Below are 12,953 nucleotides of genomic sequence, written 5' to 3'. Positions count from 1 at the left end.
AGTTGGGATTCTTTTTTCCTTTGTGCATTACTTTGCACTTAACATTGAATTTCATCTGTTATTTTGCTGTTTAGTCAACCAGTTTGGTGGAACCCCTTTGTAACTCTTTGCTGTCAGTTTTGGACTTAACTATCTTGAGTAATTTTGTACTGTCTGCCATTTTTGCCACCCCATTGTTTACCCCCTTTTCCAGATCATTTATGAATATTGTGACAGGGTCAGGCCAGAGGGCTACAGGAGAGTGATAGAAGGTACATATATTAGCCCCAGATTAAGCAGGTCCCTTTTCCCTGAGCAAGATAATGGGCTGTTCCAGAACAATCAAGAAGTTGCTGGAACCAATTATGTCTGGCAGGCTAATTAGGATACCTGGAATCAATTAAGAAGCTACTAGAATCAATTAGGACAGGCAGGCTAATCAGGGCACCTGGTTTATAAAGGACCTCACTTCAGTTAGTGAGGCGTGTGCAAGGAGCCAGAGGCGCACAAGGAGCTGAGAGTGAGAAGGCATACTGCTGGAGGACTGAGGAGTACAAGTGTCAACAGGAGGAAGTCCTGCAGTGAGGACAAAGAAGGTGTTGGGAGGAGGCCTTGGGGAAGTAGCCCAGGGAGTTGTAGCTACTACGCAGCTGTTACAGGAAACACTGTGGACAGCTGCGATCCACAGGGCCCTGGGCTGGAACCCGGAGTAGAGGGCGGGCCCGGGTTCCCCCCATTCCTCCAACTCCCTATTTGATACAAGAGGAGCTGACCTGGACTGTGGGTCCCACCAGAGGGGAAGGTCCCTGGCCTGTCCCCCAACCCACTAGGTGGGTCAGCAGAGACTGTGGGGATTGTTCTCCTCCCTTTCCCCATGCTGGCCAGTGATGAGGTTAGCTGAGTGAATGGCAGGTTTGAGCCACTAGCAAAAATGGCCAAACTGAGGGCTGCCATGAATCTCTGAGGTGAGCAAATCCGCCAATAAGCACAGGACCCACCAAGGCAGAGGAGGAACTTTGTCACAATATGTTGAACAGCACACAAGAACGGCCATACTGGGTCGGGACAGACTAATCGTCCATCTAGCTCAGTATCCTGTCTTCCAACAGTGGCTGATGCCAGGTGCTTCAGAAGTAATGAACCGAACAGGCAATCATTGAGTGATCCATCCTATCATCCACTCTCAGCTTGTGTTCCCAGTACAGATCCTTGGGGGGGACCTTGCTACTGACCTCTCTCTGTTCTGAAAATTGGCTATTTATCCCTCCCTGTACTTCCTATCTTTCAACCACTTACTGATCCATGAGATGACCTTCCCTCTTATCTCATGGCTACTTCGTTTGCTTAAGAGCCTTTGGTAAGGCACCATGTTCAAAGGCTTTCCGAAAATCCAAGAACATTTTATCAATTAGATCACGCTTATTCACAAGCTTGTTGATTCCATCAAAGAATTCTGATAGATTGGTGAGGCATAACTTCCTTTTACAAAAGCAGTGTTGACTCTTCCCCAGTAAATCGTGTTTAACCATGTGCCTGATAATTCTGTTCTTTGCTATAGTTTCTACCAGTTTGCCCAGTACTGCATTTAGGCTCACCAGCCTGCAAGTCAGCGTTACATTAGATACCTTCCAGTCATCTGGTACAGAGGCTGATTTCTAAGCCTCTACTTCTTCTCCAAACCTTTGTCTTGTCTATTTACTTTGTAAGTTCTTTGTGGCAAGGACTGTCTTACTGTGTGTATGTACGTACAACACTTAGCAAAATGGAGCCCTAATTTCAGTTGGGGCTTCCAGGTGTTACTGCAATACAAATTGAATAATAAACAGTTTATGCTTGAGAGTTCTTCACCCCAATGTTCAATTTTCACTATCCTCCTACTCTGAATCATATACTACATTAATGTTTATATCCAACCCCATTTTATAATCAACCACATTTTTGACTGACCAATGCAGAGAGAAAAAAGTAATCAAATTTGAAGTCCATCTGATAGGGTACCACAATGACAACTTGTGATGGTCAAGGTAAGAGGAAGGATGGCAGAAAATTAAAGGTCAGGCCCAAAATAATGATGAAAAATCTTGCATTTGGGGCTGACTTAAGTAGCTTTATTCACACACTTTTTGGTATCCCATCCTGGAATGTTGAACATTCAAGATGCAGAATATGAAGATTAAGCAACAAAAGCATGGGCTTTCTCTTTCACACATTTCCCAAATATAGCTGTCCCTGGAGCTCCTCTATCATGGATAGCGAAAAGGAGTTTACAGCCATTAATGTAGAAGTGAGATTCATGTGCCTGGATTTTGTACATCTATCATGTCAGACTGACCGTTTGCTTTGTTGGTCACATGCATGCAGTCCAAAAGAGGTCAGATGATCCTGTGCAGTCTCATAGAACAACAGATCTCCTGTTTGTGTCTAATAAAAGCTGATTTGCCTTCTTCTCAGGGCTGAAGTACTGCCACAGCCTTTTATTCTTACACATTCTGGAGAATGTGCTTCGTTTAGTGCCATGAATACTATACTTCTACTGCCCATAAAACAATTATGAATATTCATTATTGATAAAGTCTGTTGTACCTTGGCTCCAAACGATGTTAAACTCAAACAAAGATGAACACCCAGCATGCTTTGCTGTAAGGATAATGTTAGGAGGATGCAGTATATTTCTGCTTTACTTTTCACCCAATGTATATTGTAATGAGAAACATTGTTTTCAAAGGTTTGGAGCAGGAAGTTGGGAATCAACACTGCTTGGTTTTATTCCTGGGTCTACCACCTTGATGTGTTACTTTGGACACATCAGTTATAATCTCTTTGCTCTTGATGTAGATTTTTAGATGCAAACAACCTAACTCGAATACACAGGGCAAGAACAATCTTTAATATTTAGCTTGTTATTCACTTATCTTAACTGAATGTTCATAAACTTATTTCAAGAAAAAAAACTGCGATAAAAGGGGTAATCCCAGTTTCAAAAGAGTGCCACATTCCAAAGCCTTGTCTAAATAAAACCACATGGCCACACAATCCAAAAGGAAGGCTACTTATAGAGATAGTATCTCAAAGATTTGGCTAAAATATACAGTGAAAATATAGTGTCTGCTGTTCATTTAGTGGTCTACCATTCACAAAACCCAGTGCAGCTAACATCTTGTGTGTGAATACGTTACCATTTTTGGGAAGTACCACTTCTTCTATGTTCGGTACAGGTGTTGGGTCCTCCATGTCCTTGGTAAGATCTTCTTGCTCATCCTCTTCTTTCTGACCTCGCCTTTTCCCATACAGTCCTGCTTGTCTAAAACAGATAAGACAAATTCTCTGCAAGTGATAACTTGAAGCTGTAGCTGTACCATATTTGTGATGATCCCACAAAACCTCTCAAGTTAAGAGCGTTGGGTCAGGATGATACCTCTATGGAAACACCTAGGTGCTGCAGGAAGTGGTCTTGGTGGCTTAGGAGATAGTAGCCTTCTCAAGTCAATATTAAAGTAACATCCTAGTAGGGGGTTATGGTGTAACTCCTGTGTCCTGACCAAATTCCAGCTCAGAAAATTGGACTCTGTCCATTTAAATTTCTCCCACAGTTTCAAATGGATAGTCTTCTTAATTCCTTTTCTTATGCAGTGTTGCCTTGCCATGTTGATATAACAGCTGCATTTCAGATAATTTGAGGTGCTAAAAATAGCACATTTGTGGCCCTTGTTTTAGTAAGATTAGAGAGGCTAGTGACCCATTTATACACATCTTTTTAAATTCTGCACCAGGCTATGAAGTTTGCAGAAGATGTTACTATACAGTCATGTAATTAACAATTTGCTGTCCCAAACCAAAGATGTTAAATATGAAAATGCTTAAAAAGGATCTACAAATATTTTTTTTAAAATTGGATATGGAATATAAGTCTCATTTCTTCTGGTTTTGTCAGAGGACATCTTGGGGTTCTCAGAGCAGTGTGAGCTCTTATACCTCAGCTCGGGGGGTTAAATGTATAACAAATGTTTTTGTCCAAAATTTTCATTAGTCATTAAAGCTAAATAGGAGCAGCCAAAAAACAAAAACACAAAAAAGTTTAAAAAGTCAACTACCAATCCTACCCCCTCTAAGTTGCCAAACTTTAAATCTCTTGGTTCCTGACATTTCACTATTCAGAGTTTTAGGTTAAATGAGACCTGACCATCTAATGCAATTAACAGAAAAACCGAAACAAAATCCAAACCACACAACTCAAGACTTTTAGACAACTGAAGAGATAAAGTTTCTTGACACCTTAAACGACTGCTTCTTGGAGCAGTTAGTCCTGGAATTGCCTCACCAGAGGAGAGGCAATTCTTGATTTAGTCCTAAGTGGAGCACAGGATCTGGTCCAAGAGGTGAATATAGCTGGATCGCTTGGTAATAGTAAACATAATATAATTAAATTAGGGCTGTTGATTAATTGCAGTTAACTCACGCAATTAACTCAAAAAAATTAATCGCAATTTAAAAAGTTAATCGCAATTAATCGCAGTTTTTATTGCGCTGTTAAACAATAGAATACAAATTGAAGTTTATTAAATATTTTGGATGTTTTTTCTACTTTTTAATATATATTGCATTCTGTGCTGTAATTGAAATCAAAGTGTATATTATTTTTTATTACAAATATTTGCACTGTAAAAATGATAAACAAAAGAAACAGTATTTTTCAATTCACCTCAAACAAGTACTGTAGTGCAATCTGTCATGAAAGTGCAATTTACAAATGTAGATTTTTGTGTTACATAACTACACTCAAAAACAAAACAACGTAAAACTTCAGCGCCTACAAGTTCACTCAGTCCTACTTCTTGTTCAGTCAATCGTTAAGACAAATGAGTTTATTTACATTTACAGGAGATAATGCTGCCCTCTTCTTATTTACTATGTCACCAGAAAGTGAGAACAGGCATTTGCAGGGCACTTTTAAAGCCAGCATTGCAAAGTATTTATATGCCAGATATGCTAAACATTCGTATGCCCATTCATGCTTTGGCCACCATTCCAGAGGACATGCTTCCATACTGATGACGCTCGTTAAAAAAATAATGCATTATTTAAATTTGTGACTGAACTCCTTGGGGGAGAACTGTATGTCCCCTGCTCTGTTTTACGAACATTCTGCCATATTTCATGTTATAGCAGTCTCGGATGATGATCCAGCACATGTTGTTCATTTTAAGAACACTTTCCCTGCATATTTCACAAAATGCAAAAGAAGGTACCAATGGGAGATTTCTAAAGATAACTACAGCACTCGACCCAAGGTTTAAGAATCTGAAGTGCCTTCCAAACTGAGAGGGATGAGGTGTGGAGCATGCTTTCAGAAGTCTTAAAAGAGCAACATTCCAATGCGGAAACTACAGAACCCAAACAACCAAAAAAGAAACCCAACCTTCTGCTGGTGGCATCTGACTCAGATTATGAAAATGAATATGCGTCTGTCCGTACTACTTTGGATTGTTATTGAGCAGAACCTGTCATCAGCATGGATGCGTGTCCTCTGGAATGGTGGATGAAGCATGAAGGGACATATGAATCTTTAGCACATCTGGCAAATAAATATCTTGCGACACCGGCTGCAACAGTGCCATGCGAACTCCTGTTCTCACTTTCAGGTGACATTGTGAACAAGAAGCAGGCAGCATTATCTCCTGCACATGTAAATAAACTTGTTTGTCTGAGCGACTGGCTGAACAAGAAGTAGGACTGAGTGAACTTGTAGGCTCTAAAGTTTTACATTGTTTTATTTTTGAATGCAGTTATTTTTTGTACATAAATCTACATTTGTAAGTTCAACTTTCATGATAAAGAGATTACAGTACTTGTATGAGGTGAATTGAAAAATACAAATATTTGCACTGTAAAATACAAAAGGAATAGTAATAAAAATAAATATAAAGTGAGAACTGTACACTTTGTATTCAGTGGTGCAAGTGAAATCAATATATTTGAAAATGTAGAAAACATCCAAAAATATTTAAATAAATGGTATTCTATTATTGTTTAACAACGTGATTAATCGTGTGATTAATCGCAATTAATTTTTTTTAATCACTTGACAGCCCTAAATTAATTTTAACATCCCTTTGGTGGGGAAAACACCACAGCAGTCCAACACTGTAGCATTAAATTTCGTAAAGCGTGACTACACAAAAATGAGGGAGTTAGTTATAGAGAAATTAAAAGGTGCAGTGCCAAAAGTGAAATCCCTGAAAGCTGCATGGAAACTTTTTAAAGACACCATAATAGAGGCTCATCTTAAATGTATCCCCCAAATTAAAAACATAGTAAGAGAACCAAAAAAAGTGCCACTGTGGCCAAACAATAAAGTAAAAGAAGCAGCAAGAGGCATCCTTTAAAAAGTGGAAGTTAAATCCTAGTGAGGAAAATAGAAAGGAGCATAAACTTTGGCAAGTCAAGTGTAAAAATACAATTAGGAAGGCCAAAAAAGAATTTGAAGAACAGCTAGCCAAAGACTCAAAAAGTAATAGCAAAAAAAAAGTTTTAGTGCATCAGAAGCAGGAAGCTTGCTAAACAATCAGTGGGGCCACTAGATGATCGAGATGCTAAAGGAGCACTCAAGGATGATAAAGCCATTACAGAGAAATTAAATCAATTCTTTGCATTGGTCTTCATGGTTGAGGATGTGAGGGAGATTCCCAAACCTGAGCCATTCATTTTAGGTGACAAATGTGAGGAACTGTCCTAGACTGAGGTGTCATTAGAGGAGGTTTTGGAACAAATTGATAAACTAAACAGTAATAAGTCACCTGAACCAGATGGTATTCACCCGAGAGTTCTGAAGGAACCCAAATGTGAAATTGCAGAACTACTAACTGTAGTTTGTAACCTATCATTTAAATCAGCTTCTGTACCAAATGACTGGAGGATGGCTAATGTAACACCAATTTTTAAATAAGGCTCCAGAGGTGATCCCGGCAATTACAGGCCAGTAAGCCTGACTTCAGTACTGGGCAAACTGGTTGAAACTACAGTAAAAACAAAATTGTCAGACACATAGATGAACATAATTTGTTGGGAAAGAGTCAACGTGGTTTTTGTAAAGGGAAATAATGCCTCACCAATCTACTAGAATTATTTGAGGGGGGGTCAACAAGCATGTGGACAAGGGGGGGTCCAGTGGATATAGTGTACTCAAAAGGTGAAAGTAAGCTGGTACGCCGTGCCAGACTGGACTGGCTTCTCCGGTGGTGATTTAAAGGGCCCCGGGCTCCAGCCGCAGCAGGGAGACCCGGGCCCTTTAAATCACTGGCAGAGCTCCGGCAGCCGGGCTCAGGAGGTGCTTTAAAGGGCCCAGGGCTCCACGCAGTGGCCAGAGCTCCGGGCCTTTTAAATCTCCGCCCGAGCCGGCTGTCGGAGCCCCGGCGGCGATAGGGCTCAGGCGGCGCTTTAAAGGGCCCAGGCCTCCCCGCAGTGGCAGGAGCACCGGGCCCTTTAAATCCCTGCCCAAGCCCGGCTGCTGGAACCAAAGCGGCGCTTTAAAGGGCCCGGTGCTCCCCATAGCGGCCGGAGCTCTGGGCCCTTTAAATCACTGCGGGAGCCCTTCCGCCCCGGGGTAGCGGCAGCAGGGCTCCCGCGGTGATTTAAAGGGCCCGGAGCCCCGGGCCCTTTATTTCGCCCCTGAGCCCTGGGGCTCCCAGCTGCCTCTGCAGCTGGTAGCTCCGGGGTGATTTAAAGGCCCTGGGGCTCCCAGCCACAGCCGGAGCCCCAGGGCCTTTAAATATCAAAAGGCCACGGCCCTGCTCAGGACTCTGACGTACCGGTAAGTCCTTCAAGTTACTTTCACCCTTGAGGGTACTTAGATTTTCAGGAAACAAAGTGTAGGAATAAATGGCCAGTTTTCAGAATGGAGAGAGGTAAATAGAGATGTCCCCCAGGGGTCTGTACTGGGACTAGTCCTAGACAATATATTCATAAATGATCTGGAAAAAGGGGTAAACAGTAAGGTGGCAAAATTTGCAGATGATGCAAAACTACTCAAGATAGTTAAGTCCCAGGCAGACTGCGAAGAGCTACAGAAGGATCTCTCAAAACTGAATGATGGGGAAACAAAATGGCACATGAAAATCAATGTTGATTAGTGCAAAGTAATGCACATTGGAAAACATAATCCCAACTATACATATAAAACAAAAGGTTCTGAACTAGCTGTTACCACTCAAGAAAGAGATCTTGGAGTCATTGTGGATAGTTCTCTGAAAACATCCACTCAATGTGCAGCGGCAGTCAAAAAAGCAAACAGAATGTTGGGAACCATTAAGAAAGAGATAGATAATACGACAGAAAATATCATATTGCCTCTATATAAATCCACGGTACGCCCACATCTTGAATACTGAGTGCAGATGTGGTCGCCCCATCTCAGAAAAGATATATTGGAATTGAAAAAGGTTCAGGAAAGAGCAACAAAAATGATTAGGGGTATGGAATGGCTTCCATATGAGGAGAGATTAATAAGACTGGTACTCTTCAGCTTGGAAAAGAGACAACTAAGGGGGGATATGATAGAGATGTATAAAATCATGACCATGTGGAGAAAGTAAATAAGGAAGTGTTATTTACTCCTTCTCATAACAGAAGACCTAGGGGTTAATTAATTGGCAGCAGGCTTAAAGCAAACAAAAGAAAATATTTTTTCACACAATGCAGTCAGTCTGTGGAACTCTTTGCCAGAGGATGTTGTCAAGGCTAAGATTATAACAGGACTTGGTTCAAATTTCCTAGTTCAAAAAAGAAGTAGGTAATTTCATGGAGGATAGGTCCATCAATGACTATTAGCCAGGATGGGCAGGAATGGTGTCCCTATCTTCTGTTTGCCAGAAGCTGGGAATGGGCGACAGGGGATGGATCACTTGATGATTCCCTGTTCTGTTCATTCCCTCTGGGGCATCTGGCATTGGCCACTGTCGGAAGCCAGGATACTGAGCTAAATGGACCTTTGGTCTGATACAGGATGGCCGCTCTTACGTTCTTTACCTTGTAAAAACCCTTTCAGGCCTTCTTCATAGATCAAAGCAACATAGAAGGGCAAAAATACAATAAAAACCATTTGCAGGTAACTAATAATCATCGAGGGCTGGTCTGCATTAGGAAAGTTGTACCAGTGTAGCTAACTGGATTAAAAATTCTCTCTAGTTATCCAGGTGCAAACTCCTCATTGTAGACATTTAAAATTTTTTGAACATTAAACAACTTAAATTGGTTCAGTTTAATTCAGTAATTTACAAGTGTAAAGTAAAATGATGTAAGCAAAGTTTAAACCTTTATAAGTGCATCTATGTACATGAGGGATTTGCACTAGTGTAATCAGATCAATCTAGGAACACCGGGAATACTTTTCTAATATGGACAAATCCGAAGTCTGACTGTTAATGATATCTGCCTCTCAATGGTGGAGTTCTCATTAGGTTTAGAATAAATGACTGCACCAGACTTTGCTCCATCTGCAGGCAACACATTTCCCTTGGGTGATCAAAGAAATTCAATGTACAGCATTAAAAATTCATACATTCCAATTGCAAACACATGGTTACGTTAACAGTCTCATGTGGGGGGACCTATGGAGGAAAGTGACTTGTTTCAAGAGCTCTCTCTGCTCCAGTTTCAGCCTGAGCAAAGTTCATCTTTGGTTGTCTGATCCTGACACTCACCCTTTCTTTCCAGTCTTTTTCCTCGATTCCACGGGAGTGGGGGGAGGAGAAGGTGAATGCTTTCTTTTCCTGGTACTCGCTGCTGCTTTCCTGTCTCTTCTCTCAGGGCTACGGACAGGCTGTTAGAGAAGCGAAGTTGTCAGTGAGTATCAATTACCACAGCTCATTGAAACTAAGTAGACTGCAGACCTCTCCTAATACCACCCTGCACCCAGGGTGCTAAAACAACAACACTGCAGCAGCAACCAAGTTCAGCTCCAGAATACCCACATCGCAATGTGAAAAGTGGCCTGTACCATTTCTACAATTAACCTTTAACTGCTGGCATGGCTGTCTGCCACAGAAACGGGCTTTTAAAACACAGCAGGGTCCAAATACAAACCTTTGGACTTGTTTGAAGCACTGAGACCACTCACAATGGGGAATGTTTGGCATTTAACCTTGAACTCTGAGTAACTTCTAGGAATAGCTAATGTTTTCAGTGTTTTCCCCAGTTATAGTGACAAGTGTGGGTTAGTGGTCTCAACATGTACTTCAGGCCAAAGAAATTTGGAAATTAAGATCTTAAATTGCTTCTGTATCAAGTTAGCCCCAATTTAAGTTTGTGGGAGGAAAAGAAAAAGCAAAGTAGGCCCCCACACTTGTATTTTTTTGGGGGGGAAAGACACACCCTGCTGTGTCAAAGGGAAACACCAAGTGCATCCATTTTCCAGAAGGGTGCGATACACATGCATTTACATGTGACCTTGTTACCAATAGCTCCTGAGAAACTAGCACCTAATTTAGTAGCTTTGATTCCCAAGAAATCTGACTTACATGGCAGTAAAGAACATAATTAACACTGCTAAATCAACAAGTCATCCACCAACAGAGAAATACCATACCTCTTCATTCTTCATAGAGATTCTCTGGCGAAAACTCACTGGCTTCTTGTTCTCATCCACCTCATAATCCTCTTCATTCATCCATTCATTGAATATATCTGTGTCCAGAATCCATTTGGCATGAACCTAACAGCAAATCCAACAAATATTGATGTCAGTAAATAGACTCCCACTAATGCCAAGGTTTCTGCACTAGCTTTACACTTGAACACAAGCCTCCATGACCAATCCAGTAAGATTTTAAGAAAAGGGAGTACTATAATTTGGTTATCAAAGTTGGAGGTTTTGGAAAGCATTTATTGGTTTCCTATGTACCAAATGTAAGACACAATAACTGCATATAGTAATGCAACAAGGTAATTATGCCAAGTAATAAGTCTATTGACTTCCTCCTTATTTCTGTTGCTTAGTTATTCCAAGTCTTTTGTGCTGGCAGGTGAGAGTTCTTGTTGGGCACATGCTGTATGAGCATGTCATTTTGAGACTAAAGCTACAAAACTGCATTCTGTACAAAAACCTTTAAGGTATAACAGGGAACATCTTGGTGGTCACAAGACAGTTCCCAGTGGATAGTTGTCCCCATCACATACACAAAAATAATGCTCACAACTGGTGTCTTTGTTGGCAGTCTCAACAGAAAGCTCAAGGACTGAACTTCCCTCTCATTCCTAGAAGGAGGGGAAGCTTGCACTGATGCCATGCCTGTGCTGGGAATGAAGAGAGAACCTTAGTCCCTTGGGCAGTCACTCTCTGTACTAAAGCCACACACATGTACGAATATATCGTTGGTTCCAACATGGACACTGATCAATGAAATTGACGTTTACAGAGTAGAGATTTGGGAAAGAAACCTCTACCAACTGAGTAGCACTAAAAGCCTTGTAAGATTCTGAAAGGGACACATCAATGTCACTGGTTCCCTTATTAGGCTTTTCCCATGCAGTTCTAAAGACTGATTTGTAGCTACAGGAGACTATGCAATAAGTTTTTGTTATGGACAATGATTCATATTTCTTAAAAAGCTAGCTGAAAAGAGAAAAATTGACTAAATATATGTAATGTCGACATTCCTGACAATGCCATCTTTTAACAGGCAGTTTCAATAATACAGGCTCATCTAGTCACCCTTTCTGAACTACACCTTAAGATCAAATATTAATGATCCTTTGACCTCTACATGCAAAAGCACGGGGAGGGGGAAATAAACAATGAAACTCTTCACTTCACTTGAAGTGCTCTAGTGGGCAGCCATTTTTGTCAATTAAGGTTTTCATGAAATTCAAATGGCTTTATCTGTCAAGCAATAGTCAGAACACATCACCCCTGACTTCATTCTGCTTGAAAGCAACACTGGCTCCACCCAGGTCCGGGATTCCAGAAGCCTGGAAGATAACCAAGAGATACTCTGCCACGGCCAAAGGAGCAAAGGGGAGGGGAGGAAGCAGAATCAGAAGTGAAAGAGTTTTCAGCTAGCTATGGAAGACTGTCTAGAAAACCTGGACCAGGTACTGATTTACTTGGATAACCTTTCTGAATGAGTTTCTAGTTTAAATATGTGAGTAATAAAAATGGGCTTTAGCTTGACTTTAATATTTAAAAACAAGTTTTAAAAAGCTATTTATAAAATCAACCCCACCCCGCTCCAATCATCCAACCAAAAATTAATTTTCTTCACCTGATCTGACCACAAAGACCTCCTCCTGCATTGATGCTAAACAAATTAGTAACAAAACACAACAGCATGAAATCATCTTCGCTAGGTATAAATGAATAAGCAGCAATCATTGCAATCTTTTATTACAATTGTTTCCTTATCTTGTTCTCTTTCAATGAACTAAATCAAGAGAGAAACCACTGTGTGACAAACAGACCTCAAATCACGTAAAGGACCTAAAGAAGGCTGCTATCGTCGTTTTGAGCCCTTCCAAATTCAATAGACCAGGAAGCGTTAACTTAGTTTTCATACCTAACAGCAGCAATGGTCAGAGTTCCAGTTAAATCATAAACCTTTTAACAAAAGCAAGTTGTTAATAACTGTGCAAATGTCACTATAACAATCCATAACTGCTTTTCAAACATATGTTGGAAGGTGCTACCCCTCCAATGTTATTTTGTACAATTGGCACAATTTTGCCAGAGTCCAAATGCTTTTGGCAAGCTGAAATCAATCCAAGGGACATGAACTGTGCAAGATGCTCAACAGAGCTTGCAGAAACTGGCATCTATTTCAGGACTGAGCCAAACCACAACCAGACTCAAGAGCTTAAATCACTAGCATGAACGCAGCAAATTGGCAAATGTAGGCAAGTCCTTCACTGATTCTAGTGATATCACCACCAAAACAGCTAAGAATTGATTTCAATGAAGTGGAAGACCACAGCAAGAATTTATTTAC

General features: G+C 40.9%; 1 protein-coding gene across 2 annotated transcripts in view; it reads right to left on the bottom strand.

Moving 5' to 3' along the window:
* Positions 1 to 12,953, bottom strand: part of SMARCC1 (SWI/SNF related, matrix associated, actin dependent regulator of chromatin subfamily c member 1) — a 151,779-nt gene that overhangs the window by 99,573 nt on the left and 39,253 nt on the right. For both annotated transcript variants that reach the window (XM_065586693.1, XM_065586694.1), the window contains 3 exons: positions 10,559 to 10,684; positions 9,675 to 9,793; positions 3,156 to 3,280 (listed from right to left, as the gene is read on the bottom strand). In XM_065586693.1, the coding sequence (XP_065442765.1) occupies positions 3,156 to 3,280; positions 9,675 to 9,793; positions 10,559 to 10,684 (370 nt within the window). The remainder of the gene's footprint in view (positions 1 to 3,155; positions 3,281 to 9,674; positions 9,794 to 10,558; positions 10,685 to 12,953) is intronic.

This window comes from Chrysemys picta, chromosome 2 (genome assembly GCF_011386835.1).
Source record: "Chrysemys picta bellii isolate R12L10 chromosome 2, ASM1138683v2, whole genome shotgun sequence".
Classification (NCBI taxonomy): Eukaryota; Metazoa; Chordata; order Testudines; family Emydidae; genus Chrysemys; species Chrysemys picta.
This window is presented reverse-complemented; position numbering and strand designations above follow the sequence as displayed.